Source organism: Cyrtonyx montezumae, unplaced genomic scaffold (assembly GCF_038088225.1).
Source record: "Cyrtonyx montezumae isolate F1298 unplaced genomic scaffold, pur_monq_1.0 scaffold_17, whole genome shotgun sequence".
Lineage (NCBI taxonomy): Eukaryota > Metazoa > Chordata > Aves > Galliformes > Odontophoridae > Cyrtonyx > Cyrtonyx montezumae.
In genome coordinates, this window is record NW_027071903.1 from 25,362,359 (window position 1) to 25,381,454 (window position 19,096).

The following is a 19,096-nucleotide window of genomic DNA, read 5'->3' on the forward strand; positions in this document are numbered from 1 at the left end:
TACCTCCATCCCTCTACAAGGGAAGCTGCAGGGAATGAAATCATAACCTGTGGACAAAGAAAATGTGTTTCCCAAAGACACTGATGGCAAAATTTTCACATTCCTGAATATCTTCTTTTTTTCCAGAGAATGGCATCTTCCTCCATACAGGTATTTTTAAAATCCTACCAGGATGAAATTAGCAAAAGCTAAATGACTCAGTATGAAAGGTGTGTTTTTTAGAGCTTCGTCAGATGCTATTATAACAATGGTGGGAGACAAAGGAGGTAGTGAGAGGTCACGACATTTGTATTATGGGGAAGTCTACAGTCACCACTGTGATCAGGATGCTCTCTAAGAAAAGTGGATTCAGTGTCTTTTCACAGGAGAAGAGGACTTCTCTCTCCAGAGCTTGTTGCTGCTTTTTCAGTTCTAAAGCTTTTTCTAGTCCTAGCCTCACATTTCTCCTGAATGGATGTACTGATTTCTACATTCATTGTTTAAAAAACAGGAAACGGACAAATAAAAACCTAATTATCCTATTTACTATTTGTGTAGGCGTTGGTAAGATCCACAAATGCTAGTTAAACTTTATACTGCTCATGTGATAGGACAGTTCAAAAGCTAAGGAGATAGAAGAAATAGAAAACATTAAAGATAAGCAGGATGTCTTGATGTCATCTTTCAACACAGGTCTTGAGGACAACTGTTCCTTATCACATAATGATGGTTTACAGCTATTCCCTGTATTGCACATGTCAATTCATAAATCATCAACAAAAAATTTGGAAAAATAATTTGTAAGCCTGAATTGTAGGTCCCATGAGATTAATAATTAAAAGACATTTAAGATATTTAATGAAGAGTAGAGAAATGCTTATTTATATTTGTCAAAGATACCTATATGTCTAAGTTAAAAACGATTAAAAAAATTGTCACAGGTTACTACCTAAAGAAAATTGCATAAGAACTTCTATGAGTAACAACTTTGTCATTCAAGATTGATTCCTATATTTTAGAAGACTTAGGTTCTAGTTTTTGTCTTCTGTTGTTTGTCTTTTTCTGAAAGTGGTTATTTTGCCTTTACATCATGATAGGGGTAAATCAGTCTAGTTTATTTTAAACAAGATTCATGCATAGAAAATATTGTTACACTCTATAACAAAGGGCTTTGTGATCCGAACAGCTAAAACTTCTCTCCTGACAGTGTTCAAGGTATTTCTGTCATTATCACCATAGAGAAATGACATTTCTTTTGTGTCTTTTCAATAGATTAGGTTAATTAACATACAAAGCACTTAAACACCTTTATGTGATAGCCAAAAGAATTAACCATTTATTTACTTTGTTAGTTATTGCATCGAGTTCAATAATGCATCCTGGTCGAGCAGTAGATTGTTGGCTCACAATGTTAAACACTTCCCCAATAAGTTTCTGAAACAAAGCAAAATGAGATGGGTTAGTATATTTTTCCTTCAGACAAAAGAAAATTGCAACCATTTACAGTAGAATGATTGCTTTTTTTTCCTTGTTGCCATGAGTGGTTAATAGGCTTTTTAGGCTTCTTCCTATTTTCATTTTAGCACTTATGAATAATGTCCTTATCAGAACATTTACACTTTTTGAATCTGAAACTGTTCATGGGGATAATATACCAATTTATATGGAGAGAAAATGTTGTTTATTTAAAGATTTATTCTTTCATAATAACATAACTCAGTATCTGTACCATGAAGAACTCAAATACACTGTTTCACTTTTGTTTAACGCTTCAGACTTTGTCACAACACTGAAATAAAAAAAAAATAAATCAATACAGCTTATATATAAACTGAATGTCCTCTAGGGTTTTGCTGGAGCATTCACATTCATTGCTCCTCTAAAAGGTTGGACTGATCTAACTACTGATAGCCAGTATTTTTGCAGTATAGCTTATAAAGTAACAGAAAAATGGAAACATAAAGAAAATGTGCTTATTTATTGTGGAACAACTAGAAGGGCACTTTTTACTTTGCTTAAAGTCATAGGAATGAAAGATTAAAAAAAAATATATAGTGTAACAGAAAATATGTTACCATTAACAATAACTTGTCCTCTTTCCATCTTATATCAACATTTCTGTTCTTCCTCACATACACTTAAGTGTGTGCATTTAAGTCTTCTTCTTCCCTCATCACCTGCCTAGCTGCTCCCGACTCTCCTTTTCTTAGAAGACAAATTAAGAAATCCCATTTTTCTTTCCCCCACCTGCTAAAATTTACCTCCTAGGGTAATTTTTTGTTTCATTTGAGCCATTTTTAATAGTAATATTCACATTACTGTCTGCTAATGTTTACAGATACTTGCAAAACAGGTAATTATACAAACTAATAATGAAGACCTTATGCAAGAACATCACAAAACTTGATGTGCAGAAATAAATGAAGACAAACCACTGGAGAGAATAAAAGAAAAAAAAAAGGTACCTTAATTACTTTAATTTAAAAATTTTTAAGCCACCTCTACATAAAACTTACAGATGATTCTGGGTCAGATAACTCATCCAGAAGCTTTCTTGCATCTACAACAGCTTGATAGAGCCTCAGGTTTTTGCCATCAGATGCAACAAAACAAGCACTAGCAGAGTTACAGTATGTACCTGGTAGAAAAAAAGGAATTGTAGAGTTAAAGAAAAATGGACATCAAATAGCCTCAGGTAGTCATTTGTAATCCACTACACAATATCTGGATGTTTCTAACAATAACTGTCATTTAATACTGTAGTGAAACACACCCAATAAATCATGTGAATTAAAACATCAATGTTTAGGCTTTGAAATAAGTTTCTGCATCTTTAACTAAAACTCCTCATAAATTTGAATTATTTTATAAATATTGTTCACATATGCAAAAGACCATAGTTAGTTTGCCTAACAGAATACTGCCATTCCTTAAAATGATTATGTTCTCTTCACTGTCAAAGAACACCTCTGAGGAGGTGCTTGGAACTCTAGCTACCCTAGGTTATTGAAGACGATTCACAGTAGTCTAAGATAAACTGTTCAGAATTGCAGCTTTGTGGGACTGAGATAGCAAAAAAAAAATAATAATTTCTGTGTGAATAAGGGGTTTTTTTCTAAATAAAAGAGCAGTTATAATATTTTATTATTACACAGTATAATTTATATTAATATAAATATGCATTTATTAAGCATATTTAGTATTTATGAGGTTGTTCAATGCTTTTGACACCCATTTAGTAATTGCAAAGGTTAGACTGGACTTACAGTAATTAAGTATCATAGCATTATCAGTTTGAACTTTAATAATGTTACATTCAGAATTTACACTTTTTATTACTGTCCACAAAGAAAACAACTGTTATAACAGTATCTTTATAATTAAAAAATAAGTGTCTAAGTAGCAGAGTAGATTGCATCTGATGTTGTACATCCTGACCTCTGAAAAAGCAGCGTTTGAGGATCTGTAAAATAAGTGTAGTTGATTTAAAAATAAATAAATAAAATCTGTGTTCTAGCTGGACTTTTGTAAACCGCTAACAGTGAGAAGGACTTCAGTATTTTTTCAGGATATTCTTACTTCTTAGCCAGCACGTCAGAGAGTTTGATATTGTAAACTTTAGCTGAAAACCTTTTCCAGTAATTCAGGCGTAGAAGTGGTCTGAACACCAGTTCAAAACACTGCATCCTGCAACTGTATGACGTTAACAACACAGACACCCTACGTCATCAGCACACTTGCATTATTAGTATCACGTCAATGGAGATAGCACTCTGCAGTTAGCTAACACACAGAGCAGTGGGATCACCTTGTCCTGTTGTGAGGGTGAGGTAACAAAGAATTTGCTTCACATCAGCTGATCCATGGGAACTACAAACTCTTAGCCCACACAGACTATGCTATTTTGAAGTAACAGCCTTAAGTCGAGTAAGAATGCCCATTGGCACAATGCAAGGAAATTGCTGAGAAGTAATATAATCCAAACACAACAGTAATTTATTTTAAGAAATTAATTATATGACTACCAGTCTTAGCTCTACGTGGGATCATGCTAAGAGTACTTACCAAGGCAATAGCTGGGAATAAGTGTTGGGAGCCAGGCTACATTGGAGAAAGCGGAAGTATGAAGAGAATTAATTCGGGCCAACTCAGACACTCCTCCAGTGTATGACAATGGTCCTATTGGGTCTACACGCCACAGAATCAGCTCACTATAGATTGCGTTTGGGTCATGAAATGTACGAGTTGCTGCATTTTTAAGCTGTTGCCTAGAAGAACCTTTCAGATGTTTACTAGGATCCATTATTCTGCTTTTTCTGTCAGAGCTGTGTGAACTGTCTGGTTCTGGAGTTAATAGTGCATTATGATGAGAAGATGTTAACAGTAATGGTAAAACAGAATGGCAAGCTAGATCATTAAGATGAAAACGGTGACCGCAGTACCTAAACTTATGTGATACAGTTAGCACAGTTGTGAAAGCTGATTTATCAGCAAAAGTAACTGCCCACTGATTTAGAGAGCCATCTATATGCTTGGAAATCATCATTACTATGGGAGAAATTATATTCACATTTGTACTGCTCTGGCAAAAGCCTGGTCCTCTATTCTCTAGAGTTTTATCTGGAAAGTCCATTGTCTTCTGATGTACAGCACTACTGGTATCTTTTAATAAGACAGGGCAAGCATACATCATAATATTTTTGCTAAGGGAACTAGCATCTCCTGATGGAAATGCAACAGGAATCCTAGAAGAAAACGAAACCTGGAAAGGGAAAAAAAAAAAAATCAGAATATAACAACTCAGTGCAAGTCCAAATAAATGTTAGCTGTCACAGGAATTAAATTCATTCTGAAGACCAGATTAAAATAGCAGGAACACAGTAACTTCATTATAATCATAAATAAAAAACCAATTTTAAATATGCAATACCTGAACTTGGCGAAAGATGCCTGGAGTGTATTCATCTAAATACTTCACATGCCACACCAAAAAGGTACCATCAACAGGATGAATAGTAAAAAGCATATCTGGATTTCTGTTCCATTCAGTTAGCAGCAACTCAATTTTCCGATCTAACAGAACTGTTGGAAGAGGCATCCGTAGGCTTGCTCGTAGAGAAGTTTTGGGGCTACCCTCTCGTTCTCCATCTTCATGTTCTGAAGAGCCTGTACCAGTTCCCGTCTCTGATTCTCTATCTATAGACAAGTCTGCAATAGAAATGTGTTTTATCCATCTCAAATATTCTCCTGCTTTAGCTTCTATTCCAAACAACAAAATATTTTTATATCTGTTGACAGCACTACCTCATAAGAACATTCAAGCAAACTGAGGGTAGAAATATTTGTCTGTACAACAGCTCTCATATTCGTTGAGATAGTTAGAGCACTATCCTGCCTAAGGTTATTCTGCTCAACTATATAAAACAGATATTTACTATTAATACTGGTTCCACATTAGTATATTTATTTTTGTTTAAAAGGTTATCACGAAATATGTGGTATGTGATCATTGATGAAGTAGTTTGTATTGCATGTACAGTCAGAATTATGACACAATAAATTGCGTTAACCTAGATTTTAAAAACCCAAAGATTTTAAATGACAACATTTCATCATTAGTTTATCCTCAATATTAACTCTTACTTGTTTAAGCAGAGAAGTTTTTGTTATTACATATTCTGAGATAATTCTTTATTCTTAACTTTGAGGAGAAAAGGGAAGATAATATGTTTGAATTTTAAATAAATAAGGTTTGTAATCTATTGTGCAATAGATCTCAAGACTACTAACCATGATCTAATTTCATGCGCAAACCTCTCTCTTTTTCTTCTGCTTCCTCTTGCTCTTCAACCTCAACATCATCGAAGTCTTCTTCTAGTTGTTGTTCAGAAAGTTTTCTTAGATGCTGCATAAACACTTCAATGGATGATGTAAAATTAAATTCCTTATTATTCAGCCAGTGAACGACAAAGCCTCCATTGCCTTCATCTATATTAAAAGCTGTTCCAGCCAAAACGGATGGAATATCTGTGGACAATTGTAAATAAATCAAAAAGTTAAATCTATATAAATGTATATATACGTATATAATATGCACACAGATTTCTTGATTGAACATTTAACTCATTTTTGGTATAGCATAATTTGTGCCTGTAAGTTTAGGAAAAGTAAGATTCAGGTCAAGTTTCTACACATGAATTAAAAACAAACAAACAAACAAGAAGACAGTGTAACCTCAATGAAGTAACAGAGAAATTGATGGTGATGAGAACAGTAATGATATGAAACTGAGCAATTAGACTTAGTAAATAAGTTGCAGTGTTGTCACTTCATGTACTGAATTTTAGGTAAGCCAGTATCTTCATTTTTTTCTTCTACAAGAATCAAAGTGGTTTCATTCTAAAAAATATTGTACAGCTTTTCTTTATTCTATATAATCTGTAGTACAAATACTTCATTCATCATATCCTGTTGCTTTCCAAAACCCAACAATCAAGCTCTAAGCAGACTTGAAATTTAGGTTGTGAAGTTTCTTTTGCCTTCTGATATGCAAAAATAAATTTAATTTGGATTTTAAAAATGCTGATAGTCTTGGCTGGCTGGCTATAGGTGTCCCTGCTGAAGCAGGGGCATTGGACAAAATTATCTTCAGAGGTCTTTTTCAAACACAACTGTTCTGCCAGTCTGATCTTTTTGGGGAAAAAAAAAGTTATTAAAAAAAAATCAGACTGATTTATTTACAAAATACTATGCCAAATAGAAGAGTTCTAAAATAATATAATATTCTTCCTGTGAATACTTTGCACTCAAATACACCTAACAAAGAACATGGACCTCAAACCTCTCCATTTATTTTTTCCATTCTGTGAAAATGTGTTATTAACAATGTGATAAATGGTTGCATTTTACCTGTATTAGGGTTGATGCTTGCTGCTATGTGGAAGTGACCGAGTGCATTTGCGTGGTGTGAAATGTGACGCTGAACTTCATGAGTACCCTGCTGATCTGGCAATACATCTGTGTGGGTAACAAGAACGGAAGATCTCCTCTGTCCTTTCCTCATATTTTTCAAGTGATGAATTGTCTGGCACAGTTAGAAAAAATGCAATTTAAGACACACTAAAATAATGAAGATATATATAAATATTTATATAAAAACTGAAGTTTTAAAATTTCTTTCTGATAACACAGTTCTTAAATAATTCAGACTATTCTGCTGTGCTTCTAAGAATTAGATAATACACAATCTTACAGTTCTACATAGTTTAAATTTTATAGTAAATGTTTGCAAGTCTTAGCAATTCTGAAATACAAAACTGACAATATTGTACCTCTAGTGCATGCTGTATTCTGTCTTTTTGCTTTCCAGATTGAGAAATGGTGCTGCTAATGCTGGAAGTGCTAGTTTCACATATCTGCTCACCCAGAAGAGTATCTTCTGGTAACAGTGTCTCTGCCCACAGTCGACAGATGCCATCGAGACATGATGTGAGTAATACATTACAGACTAAACCCCTAAAGAGAAAGATATCAAAAATATTACCCAGTATAGTTAAATTGTAAATATAGACAGCAAAAATCAGGAGAATGTGCAAGTATTTAGCAGTCATCATTCATCCAAATTTCTTCCTCTCTCTCAACTAAAGGTTTTATAACAGCAGTGATTTTCAACGTACTGACAGATAAACTCATTAATTATTAGCCAAGGTGAAAATGAACATGGAGCAGTTATTATATGATAAATGGAACAGCTACTATAAAACTGAAATTATGAAACTGTCAAAATTATTGTTTTGTTGATAATGTGAAGAATACATATATTTTTCCTAAATCCTGAGAAGTAAATCAAACAGCAGTATATACAATAAGGTTCAGAAATTATCTTACTAAGTGCGAACTGTTTAAACAAAAATTTTATTTCCAGTATCACAATGTCTGGCAGAACTTGAGAAGCTCAGACCATATTTTAGAATAAGTCTCTGCTATTAACATGCCTAAAATCACTGTAATAAGTAATTAATGTCTTCATTTATGCTGGATCTGTTCAATTTCTTGAAAGTATAAGCAGTGAAATTGAACTATGTTCTCATGGTCAAACTTTAAGCAGTGCGTTAAAAAAACAAAATGATACAAAAAACCACAACAGTTTGGTCAAACATTTGCTTGCTGGTTTGTTGGTTGTCTTAAAAAATAAATCTTTCAAACCTGGGCATGTACTTGCTAATATTACGCCATGAAAATCCTGTCACTGCTCGAGGATGAGCTAAATAGGCAAATGAGAAGTGGACAACCCCTGAGCATTTCTTCTTCTCTTCATTCTCTTGGGGCAGAAGAGATGACTTCCAACCAGTTATAGGATACCAAACCTTTAAGAGGCAATCATCCTAGGTAAAGCAGCAAAATAACATGGGATTAGCTAGCTATAAGTGAAAAAGTCCACAAAGCGAAAATACTAAAATGGTATGGAGACTGCTGTTCCAGTACCTTTCATCAATACTCAGTCTATGCCCCAGAACTATTTGCAGTTCCGCAGACAACACATTCTGAGACCAGAAATTTCATTGATAGTCATCCTGGAATGAGTTGCAGGACTGAATAAATATTCTGCTGGGAACACACCACTCCCAGAAGTAACTGTCCTTGCGCTCCATTTGTCCTCTTGCATTCTTCCCAGTTCTCTCTGCATTTTCTGTGTCCTATATATGTGTGCTTAAATCCCACATCCATACCTTTGCAAAAATGAAAGCCAGAAACAGGCTGCTCTCACAACACAATATTTAACTCATTACCAGTCAATTTCTCCCTTAGGAAAATTTGTGCTTTAAGTCCCTGGGGGCTCTCATGCATAAGAAATCTGATTTTTGTGGAAAGCACTGTATCTGCTGAGTATAGGCACATGACTGATGAGTGGCTGAACAATACAGCCCTTCCCTCCACTAGCAGAACATATGCTACCTTTCCAGTTTGAATGGCAGGGTTCTACTGATCTAGTTAATTGAAACAAAAGTGATATGCTGATTCAGCAGTACTCCAAAAGCTGATAGGTGAGACTGGAGTATGACTACACTGATGTGAACTAGGGGCAGTGTTACTAGTATCACTACAATGCATTGTTTACATTTGTACACCATGCACTTGGATTTCAGGATTTGAAAGGGAGTATAGACACGGAATAAAAAAAATAAATTAAAAATTTCTGGGAGATTTTATTTATTTTGTGTCTAGCATGTAGTAAGCAGTATCTGACCAGACTCCCAGAAGGAAGTTTGACAGATAGCACTGTTAAGAATAATGATGAAAGCTGTGAAGGAACTAAGATGGAGCTGTCCTACAAATAGGAAAAGTTACTGGAACTATCTGGCTCACACTGAGTCAAATTCTTTACTATATAGAACAAAACTAAAGGAAAATATTAAGCATGGAACAAAGCAAAAGTTTTAATATTTTTCTAACCACAGTGATTCTAAATACAATATTGTTAAGGTGCTGTTACTAGGTTTTTAGTTGTGTAATGACAGCTTGTGATACATTTGTCTTCTTTAATAAATCTAAGAAGGTAAAGGCTACTAAAATTCTCTTATCATTTGACTGGCATTAAGCATAAGCAATGAATGCCTAACTATCCAGACTCAAAGAACCAAAGGGAACTCAAACTTGAGGATAACATTAAAGAAAATTATTCACTGAAAACTTAGTTTGAATAGCAAATTGACAAAAAAGGTGACAATGGAATTAGAAGTTAAGAACTGATAACCAAACCCAGACTTCACTGTAAATCACTGTAAATAGAAAATCTTTTCTAATTTGTCCACTGATGTGCACATTGCACTGGCTTAAATGTGTCTGTTTTTCATCATGATCTAATATTTATCCTAATCATTTCAAATATAGGCCAAAAAAATTGTTTTAAGTATGGATGAAAGTTCATCTACGTATACTTTATCTAAAATATAACTGAGTCTGTACCACTGTCATTGTATTTTCAGGTCAGTTCTGAAGTATTCAGTAAATCTACGCTAAATCTTATTTCTTGTTGAATTTCATGGAATTACAACAAAATAGAGCATTATAAAGGAGATGATTACTTAGCTTGGACTACAGTAGAGTACATTGCTATAGGACTATTCTGTATTATTTATTTACTTTTCTCAAACAAAGGTACACAACTGAAGAACTTATCTAGTTTATTGATGTTTTTGATGTTCTTACCTTCCCAGCTGTTGCAAAGTATTCACCATCAGGAGACCATGCCATCAAATGTACTGATACTGCAGTCCTGAAGAACACAAGAGTAAAGTTTTAAACTGTAAGTAAAGTCTGTTTATTCTCCAGTATTACTCTGTCTGTATTTAATTAATTCAGTGTTAGTGTGCAATATTTAACTGAAATATATTTGTATTTTATAGTTGCTGTTTTAAGGTACTTTAGAAATAGCAGAAGCATAAGAAGTATTTGCTACAAGAAAAAAAAAAGTATTTAGTATTTTCATACAGTTTTCTTTCAAGAAATACAGCATAATAAAAAATCAATTTTTTGAAGTATGGTAAGCCTAGGATATATCTAATGAGATCACAGAAGTGAAGTTTGTCCCACTTGCTTTTCTACTCCCAGAGAGGCCAAGACAAAAGATAGGAGGGCATCAAACAGCTCTCATCTTGGTCAGCATTGCATGTCTGCTTGCTGCTGCTCCTCTGTCACATCCAATATCTCAGCACTACTTTAAAAGGATGAGAAGATGGGGACAATTTACACATATTGCCAGGGCTACAGTTAAGCCTTTGATATGGTTATCGGGTGACTGAAGGTCACTTGAAAAAATGAGATTTTTTTTTTTGCAGTAACTTCCCTTGTTCAAACTTTATGGTATTTTAAGCTTATTTAAAATGTATTTTAAAATACGTATTCTGAGAGAAGATAGGGTTGATATATGAGTTGGAATTGCAGTCTTTCTTAAAATGAGAGCTCTCACTCACTTGCACTGCCAGACACACTTCCAATCATTCAGAACTGGGAGAACTTTATCATCTTTCATCTGATTGTCAGGATCATCTTCATCTTCTTCCAGAATGTCACTAGATGGTGGGGCCCACAGCTGCAAATAGTCAGTTGCTGTCAGCAGCCTGTTACCTGCATGTAACATTGAAGATGTGAAACAAAACTGATTGGCATGTAACTATGTTCAATCTCTGTCATCATATTGTGATGAAAATAATTAAAAACAGTTTAAACAGTTTAAACTCAACATTATAAAGTCCATTTTAAATATAACGGAATTTTCAGTGATATTATACACATGCTTTTATCAAAATATTTTGAATTTATAATGCCTTTTAAGAAAAAATATTAGGGTTTTGATGTTTTTAAGATGACTTTGAATGGCAGTCTTTAATAATGACCTTTGAAGATGTGAAACAGCCATTAACATCTCAGATAATGCACACTGTTAGATATCAATATCCCTCTCCTGGTATATTGCTGACTTATAAAACTTTATTTAAAATGATTATTAGTGATAATTTTAGCCAATTAGCAACTTAACGCTAACTTAAGTGATTCCCAAACTAAGATCTTACATAAAGCACTCAAATACTTGGCATAGCATCTTCACATTTTATGTGATGCTACATTTCAAAGAATGGATCGTCTAAAGTATCTATATCCATGCTCCCTACTTCATTTCAATAGAAATGATTTATGTTCAAGTTTTCTAACTACAAACATTAAACAAACACATCACACATTTCACATTACCTTGTGGATCCCAAGCTAGGTTGTAAGTCATAGAACTGAGAAAAAATTGCCCTGTTTTAAGCCACTGACACTTCAGCTGCTGCAGTTAAAAAAAAAAAGTAAAAATCAGTTTTAACATCAACGGCAAAATATAATGGCATTTGTATTTATTTCTCTCTAAGTTGTTACAAATTCAGGACCCAGTAGTAGACTGTGGAATCTAGCTTGAATAATTTCAGTTGTTTAGTAAAAATTTAATACATCACAGATTTACCTTGCATCACATGCAAGTGAATCTGTAGATTACAATAAATTAGTTATGTCACACGCTTATAACAACATAAGGAATGGCTGTATAGGTGCAACAGATTGCAAAAACCACGTGAGAACACAGTTAACACTCGATGCTCAGCCATGAGTGTGCATTTTAAACTAGATTGGATACACAAACCCAAGTCCTATTTCTGCATTACAGTCCTGACGTATCAATTTAAAGAAATACAAGCTGACCACCATGTCATTCTTGCATCAAATCTTGTGAACTTGGGAACATTGCAATCCTCAGTTTAGTTCATACAGTAGAAGGTCCTACTCATCCAGTTTTATTATGGATGTTGTGAAATGTGTATCCATTAGTCTTTTGCGTGCCAGTTTAATAATTGTCAGACATATCTTTCCTTAAGAACCTAAAATGAATTACAAACATGAAATATATACTTACGCTATTTCTTTTATGAGAATTTACACCAAGGGGCTCAAAAATGCAAACAGCATTTCCATATGATGCTGCAATCTTGAAAAAACAAAACAAAGACAAGATAAAAGGTTAGGAGAGAAACCTAACTGCTCCCCAATCGTTGAAAGAATCTAAAGAATTTCCGTAGTACTACTTCAATGTACAGACATTCAAAAAGTGAAATGAATACAAATGTTATTTGGCATATTATACAAATACTTTCTATAGGAAGATCAGAAATGCATACCCTTGAAATAACCCATCTTTAAGATTTGAATGATAAGTATGGAAGATATGATATTCAGTGGGATGAACACTGACAATCAGATCTAATACACATTTCTAAGGCGTCTGCTCTTAATGCATAAGGGAAAGTTGATACCTTACTACTTCTGCTCGTTTTCTCTACAACTAACTAATGAATTAATTATTAGCATCTGGGTCTCAGCATGATCCCATGTTCCATTTTGTACCACTAAATAATAATTACTAGAAAAGGGGAGGAAATTTGATTCCATTTTGAAGAATTAAATACATTGTCAGGGAAGACAGAGTAATGGAAAAACTTAAGTTCTTGTAGCCCTCAATTTCCTTCATCTGCTTGCTTCAAAGAAACCTCCCTGTGCAGAACGGTCTTTATTAGGAATTTATTCAGTCATACTCCCAATACACAAACATAAGTACTTCTGATGAAATTTAATTGTCTTCTCATTTAATTGTCTTCTTGTATAAAAGATATTTTAAAAGAACAACTGTTTAAAGTTCCTCCCATTCTCTTCAACACAGAAATGAAGGAAAAGTTGCAACACATTTTTTTTATGAAATCTTACTTCCTCTTCGCATGGTGGGGAGAAAATTAAAATAAAGGTTGCAACAACACCAAACCAAAAAGAATGGACTTTGAGTTCAGAGTCCTGAATGCAGAACCTTGCAGAGGTTCCCAGTGGTCTTGCAGAAGCCACCTGTGCAAGAAGGAATCTCTCTTCCCACTGGGTCTGCGCAGCTGAAATTTGCCTAAATCAGTAACAGCAATAGGCAGAGACAACTGATAAGCAGAATTTCCTCAGTGCTCTACAGCACTTCATAGAAAGTTTTCTTTTTCATGGCAATCTAGACTGTTTAGCATTGTATGGGGATTAACAATAAAGCCACACAGCCATGACAGCTCATATTGCAGCATTTTGAAACACAGTAAAGATGCCTGAGCTTTTCTGAAAAAACAAAGAACCTTGAATTCAGGACATTCAAACACCCATGTATGAGTATATCAATTATTTATCCCTGTTGTGCTTCGCTATACATACAAATACAATCATACAAATAATGGGAATCTAAGTGGCAAGAACTTTAATACCATTACTGTGCTGCCCCTAACACATCTTTTCACATTGTGAGAGGCTTCTTGGTTATTGCAACTGTTGGAAGATATAAAATACATCGTTACAACACATCTCCTGCCTCCTCCCTGCAACTCAACCTAAAACTCAACAAATTGTATTAAAACAATCCTCTGGATTGTTGTGCTGAAAGTCACAGACCAGTAAGAATCTTTGTCATTGAGTTAACTCAGTAATGACGTGAATTTATTGTCTTTGAGTAATTTTTTTTTCCTTAGGCCTATACAGAAATGAAAAGCAGAAACAAAAAAATCCTTACCCTGCCTTGTCGTTGGGAGCACTCAACACAGCTGACCTGAATGTTTCCATGTTTAGCACCAGGAATAATCTGTACACATTCAAAGTCATCTGCCAGAATAACAATGTCACAACCAGATCCATATGCCTGAAATTATTTTTAAAAGAAATACAAATTAAACTTCAGTAAAAAACAAACAGGCAAGCAACTAAATTATTTTAAAAAAAATCCACTAAGTCATTATTAGAATTATGCTTTTGAAAAATGTACATATCTCAATGTAAGCAAGTAATGGAATTTAAAAAAAACAACTCTTAGAAGTTATGCTGCCTTGCAGGTTAGGAAAGAGGAAAAGGAATCTGAGCAGACAATGCCAACATCTTAAAAATTTACAGCTGTGGACAGTTATGTCCTTCTATATGCAGATGTGAACATACTGAGGTTGGGCTGGGCTATACACTAAGTGTGCAATAAGATAATCCTGTCTTCTTGCTTTGGAATTCTATGCTTTTGCATTTATTGAACAGTAGAGTATAATATGCATTAACAAATAATGTCAAATCTCGGATGTTGATAATATTATATTATATTAAAAGCTTTATTCTACTGTCAGGGAAAAAAAATCTCCATGATTAGAAGATATAATCCAATCTTCTCTCCAGCATCTTGGGAAATGGAGGAAAGTTCTGTTTGTCAGCAGTGACCACACTGCTAATTTAGATATTAGACTTTCTTGCCAAAAATGAAAGCAGAGCCTAAAGATGTTTCTGTCATATAATGCTGCTGCTCCTGAATATCAGTGAAAGCATATTTAATACAGGAGCAACTCTTCCTGAATTATAAAGTTACAAGGGTGTTTTTTGTTGTTGTTGTTTTTTTTTAACTTTTTGGTGTCATAAAGCTCCAAAGGCAGAAGCAATGAGACAGAGCTGATTTCAAAATGAAATAAGAAAGCAGACCTTATATTTCCCCAGGTTTAAATCCTGGCAAAGAGAAAAATAAGAAATACTCTAAAAACGTAAGGTCTCTGTGTTCTTTCATTTAAAAAATAATTTTATTTTTTACTCTCCCTCTTCCACCTTTTCTTTTTGTTGCATCAGAGCAAAGCAACTAAGAACTTCATATTCAGGTGCACTTGCTACTGAATTTAAATAAAAGTTCTTTAAATGTGTCCTGCTCTCACCCTTCCACCTCCTTTAAAAGCATATCAAGTGGCACTTCTCCACAAGAATCCCATTTCTGCAATTCTCTGGGTTTTTAAATAATGCTCGTTACAATATTGTAAGACAAAGATTTATCATGGGTACGTTGTATCTTGTACATTACAAGCCACTGTATAAACAGTGTAAGAATAATTTATAGTACAGTGATAGCTTGCAGCACTTGTTTTTGGTAGAATGAATATGCACGTCTGCCAACATTTCACCTGTCCTTGTGCTTCAGAACATTGTAAACCCCATAATCACTCCAGATGATCTGTTGCACTCAACTCCCACATTCAGGCAAAGAAATCTCTTTTTTTCATCCATCTACTAACAAGCAGTTTTTATGTTAAGCAGTCATAGTGGGAGGCCTCTTTCCTTAAAGGAAGTTTTCCACTGATTCTTATACAGTAGACCAATATTTTACAACAGTTGAATTAAGAAGGAAGTGCCTGTTCCCAAAAGTCAGTTCCAGATGCTACAAAATGACATTGTCAGTTTATCTTGCCCCTTGCTTCTTTCAATCCTAGTCCTTTGTTTTGAGGTCAGTCATTTTAAAGGCTATCTATGGGAGTATTTCTGTAGGTTTCCAAGATAAATGCCTTTTGATGGTCACTGTAAAGTAATGGGGTAAGAAAACCACTGCAACCAGAGGACTAGGAAATCTCCCAGTCTCACATGTTTACTTCTGATCCTCCTGGGAAGGAACAATAAATGAGAAAATCTGATGAAAAAAGGTTGAATTTAGTGAAAGTATGGTCACTGCTGAAAACGAGGGGACAGCAACAAAAGTAGAAAAAGCAGATACTCGAACTGTAGAAATTTTTAATTGACCTCATGTTAATTTCTATCTGATTTACAGACCTCTAAACTTTTTCTTGTGCTAACATTTCCGCAAAACCTCATGTTGCTTGCAATATGAAAAAAAAATATATATATATATTTTTTCATTCACAGCTCTGAAAAAACTTGCTCATACATCTGTCAGGCAATTGGGCCCTGCTAGAGAGCTTCAACACGTGGCTCTTCACACTCGTGGAATTCTGGATGCTTATTTCTAAGTAAAAGGATTGTGGGATTTCATCTGAGAATATTATATCTCCCAGCTTGAGAACTGGCAAACATACAAAGAAAAATGTCGAGACTTGAGAAGTAGAACTGTGATAAAACATTTTGCTATTAGTTTTCCTGAAGCCTGGAAAATCACTGTTTCTATAAATGACCTTTCTGTTACCACAATATTTAATGTGACTTGTTCTTGGAAAGAAAATTTTAATGACATGATCATTCCAGGTCCCTCTCTTTTTTTTTAAGCATCTACAATTTCTTGCTCCAGAGGATGTCTACCAGCACAGTCATTAACTGAGAACATGTTTATGGATTTTACAATCTGAAGATAGTTAGGGTCAATAACTACATTGCCTGCAAACACCTGTTTTTGTGAATACTATTTATTATCACTGCTCTACATGCAAGCTTTTGCTATGGTCCCATACAGTGTGGTCCACTTGCTAAATGCCTATCTGAATGTGAAAATACACATTTTTACCTTACAAGCAGTAATGTCCAAAGTAGTCTTGCAGTTATGCGGTTGCACACAAAAATTAAAACTGGGTACAAAGCCTAGACTGAAAGATTTCCAAGGCCATTGCACACAAATGAAGTAATGTGTCCTCAAACCTACAGCTGTTGTTCTGGGAAGCTCTGAGGAACTGATACTGGTGTATCAGTACACTGCAAGCAGGAAGGGGGTGGGGAACCAACTGCTAAAAGATGGTTAGAGGGAGATTATCAGTGTAAGAAAATACCTTAAGCTCCTTGATGACTAGGCTGAGCATTAATACACCCAGTGTAGAAGGGAACAAATTATTATTAAAGTTGAATATAATTATTTCCAGAAAGTGGGAGTAAGAGAGAGTTGAGATACTGAAGGAACTTCTGGCACTGAACAGAAGAGCATTCTGTTTTATTGTTGTTCTACCTCTCAGACTGGATTTTGTTACAAAATAAACATTGTGAGTGGTATGAAGTGCTGGACAGATCAGCAAGCATTCACAAGTTGGGTAAAGAAGATGGAGACCAGGCTATGAATGCCCATCGGAAGACGGGAAAACAAAAGCAAGTCCTGGAGTTCCAATATTTTATTCAGGATTCTACAATTCACAAGCAGTTGAATCTCCTACTGCTTACTTCAAAGGGTGAGCAATTAGAGTAGCATATTCATTTTGAGTTCTCTGTTCAACTGCCTGCCTCTTAATTACTAAGACCAACAAATTAAAGGATGGAATTTAAAATGTTGTTTGATACATTAAGAAAAAAAAAAAGGCATTGGTCCAATTAAAAGATCTTAACATTAGTAAATAACTTTTTTTTTTCTTTGTTGGTATTGACAATTTGAAAGAGATATAGACATGTGCCCCAGAAAGAATACAGAGAAAAAAAGACTTCTCAATTTCAATTATGCTTACTGTCCTTAAGCATGTATGCCTGTGTGTATAGGGATGATGGACTAACCAGAAGTGTTGATGCTGTGTATGTGTTTGCCCTGCAAAGGAAGAGAATTTAGCATATTATTTTTTAAAATGTTTTAGTTTTCCTCTTCTGTCTCCTGTCCCACTTGTTATTATTGCAACAAAAGAACATTTTGCTGGTTAATTTTAACATTAGCATTATTATCAAACTAACTAAAAAGGTGGTCATTAAGCAAAAGACTGTTCTACAGAAAAAGGTTTTTTCATTTTTCTTAAAGAATCACCAGGACATAGAGATCTGTTTCCTAAGTGAAATTTTATGACTCTCTCTTTTCTTTCCTCCTCTTTGCCCATGTGTGGCACTGCACCTAAGTGTCCTATGTCAGTCCATTGCAGATGTCAGCCAACACTTTCTTTACAGGCATCAGCCTGCAGCTCCAGGTTCTTTGAGGAAGCATCCTTGGTTCTGAGGCAATTTTCCAAGTGTAGACATTTATTTTGAGAATGTCTCTTATTTCTTGAAGTTCCCCAAAAGTATATTTGCTAAAAAAGTTAAGTAGTACATTATATCACCACTTTTGAGAAAAGACACATCCTCATTTTAAAAATGTGTTCACTTTTTCACATTTAAGGCCTCAAAATATTTCAAAACAGAAGAAATATGTATATTTTCCTGTATTGTCTTAATACAATCTTCCCACTGGATTTTTTTTTATGAGGCTTTTTTAATTATCTCAGTATATTACCATGTTATACTAAAACAGAACATGTTTCAATCAAATCCTCTTTATAAATTCTTCTTTCATTCCTTAAGGGGACTTAAGTAGAAGCCCCACTATATTGCCAAAGAATAGGAAAGTGTCATAATATTTATATTATTTCACATCAGTATTTCCTTCTGAAGCACTCAGCTGATATCTTCAAGGAGGTCCTTTGTGTCAGCACAGATCTCTCCTGCCAGAAGAATGGCCAGAGAATTTTGTGGCAACAGACTAATCATCTGCACTGCCTGATGGAAGGAATGGAAAAACTGGTAAGCCACACAAAATGGAAAGATGAAAAACAATGTGCTGAGAGAGACTGTAATGGATCAGCAGTGCAGATGCCTTAGATAAACAGAGTTATAAGCAGTCACTGAATGAAACCAGTGCAGCAAAACCACCCACATGGAATACCTGCCAACCTCCATTTCCAATGTCAGTGGTAACTTTAAAGAGAAAATTAAATGGATTTGCAAAACTGCCAGAATGCAAGGATGACTTGCAGGATCCACAAGCAGCTAATAAGCTGTGGTTTGCCAATGTTTGCTCAAGATCTAAGCCCACTGAAATGAGCAATGTCAA

The 19,096-nt window shown here is 34.7% G+C and overlaps 1 protein-coding gene and 1 long non-coding RNA gene across 5 annotated transcripts in view; one reads left to right on the forward strand and one right to left on the reverse strand.

Annotated features, from left to right (window-relative positions):
• The window catches only part of DMXL2 (Dmx like 2), a 49,024-nt gene that overhangs the window by 28,138 nt on the left and 1,790 nt on the right, over positions 1-19,096 (reverse strand). For 2 of the 4 annotated variants that reach the window (XM_065733874.1, XM_065733873.1), the window contains exons 2-14: positions 14,102-14,227; positions 12,431-12,502; positions 11,731-11,809; positions 10,953-11,106; positions 10,189-10,255; positions 8,185-8,363; positions 7,311-7,494; positions 6,889-7,063; positions 5,770-6,006; positions 4,910-5,187; positions 4,045-4,741; positions 2,496-2,617; positions 1,324-1,413 (exon numbers count right to left, since the gene is read on the reverse strand). In XM_065733874.1, coding sequence (XP_065589946.1) covers positions 1,324-1,413; positions 2,496-2,617; positions 4,045-4,741; positions 4,910-5,187; positions 5,770-6,006; positions 6,889-7,063; positions 7,311-7,494; positions 8,185-8,363; positions 10,189-10,255; positions 10,953-11,106; positions 11,731-11,809; positions 12,431-12,502; positions 14,102-14,227 — 2,460 coding nt within the window. Of the gene's footprint in view, positions 1-1,323; positions 1,414-2,495; positions 2,618-4,044; positions 4,742-4,909; positions 5,188-5,769; positions 6,007-6,888; positions 7,064-7,310; positions 7,495-8,184; positions 8,364-10,188; positions 10,256-10,952; positions 11,107-11,730; positions 11,810-12,430; positions 12,503-14,101; positions 14,228-19,096 lie in introns of those variants that run through there. The other 2 variants (XM_065733875.1, XM_065733877.1) reach the window with 2 other exon arrangements.
• LOC136046957 (uncharacterized) lies at positions 130-18,006 on the forward strand. Its single transcript, XR_010622032.1, has 7 exons — positions 130-150; positions 2,318-2,440; positions 6,898-7,000; positions 7,349-7,467; positions 10,197-10,285; positions 16,619-16,722; positions 17,271-18,006. It is a non-coding gene; the product is annotated as an uncharacterized LOC136046957 (long non-coding RNA).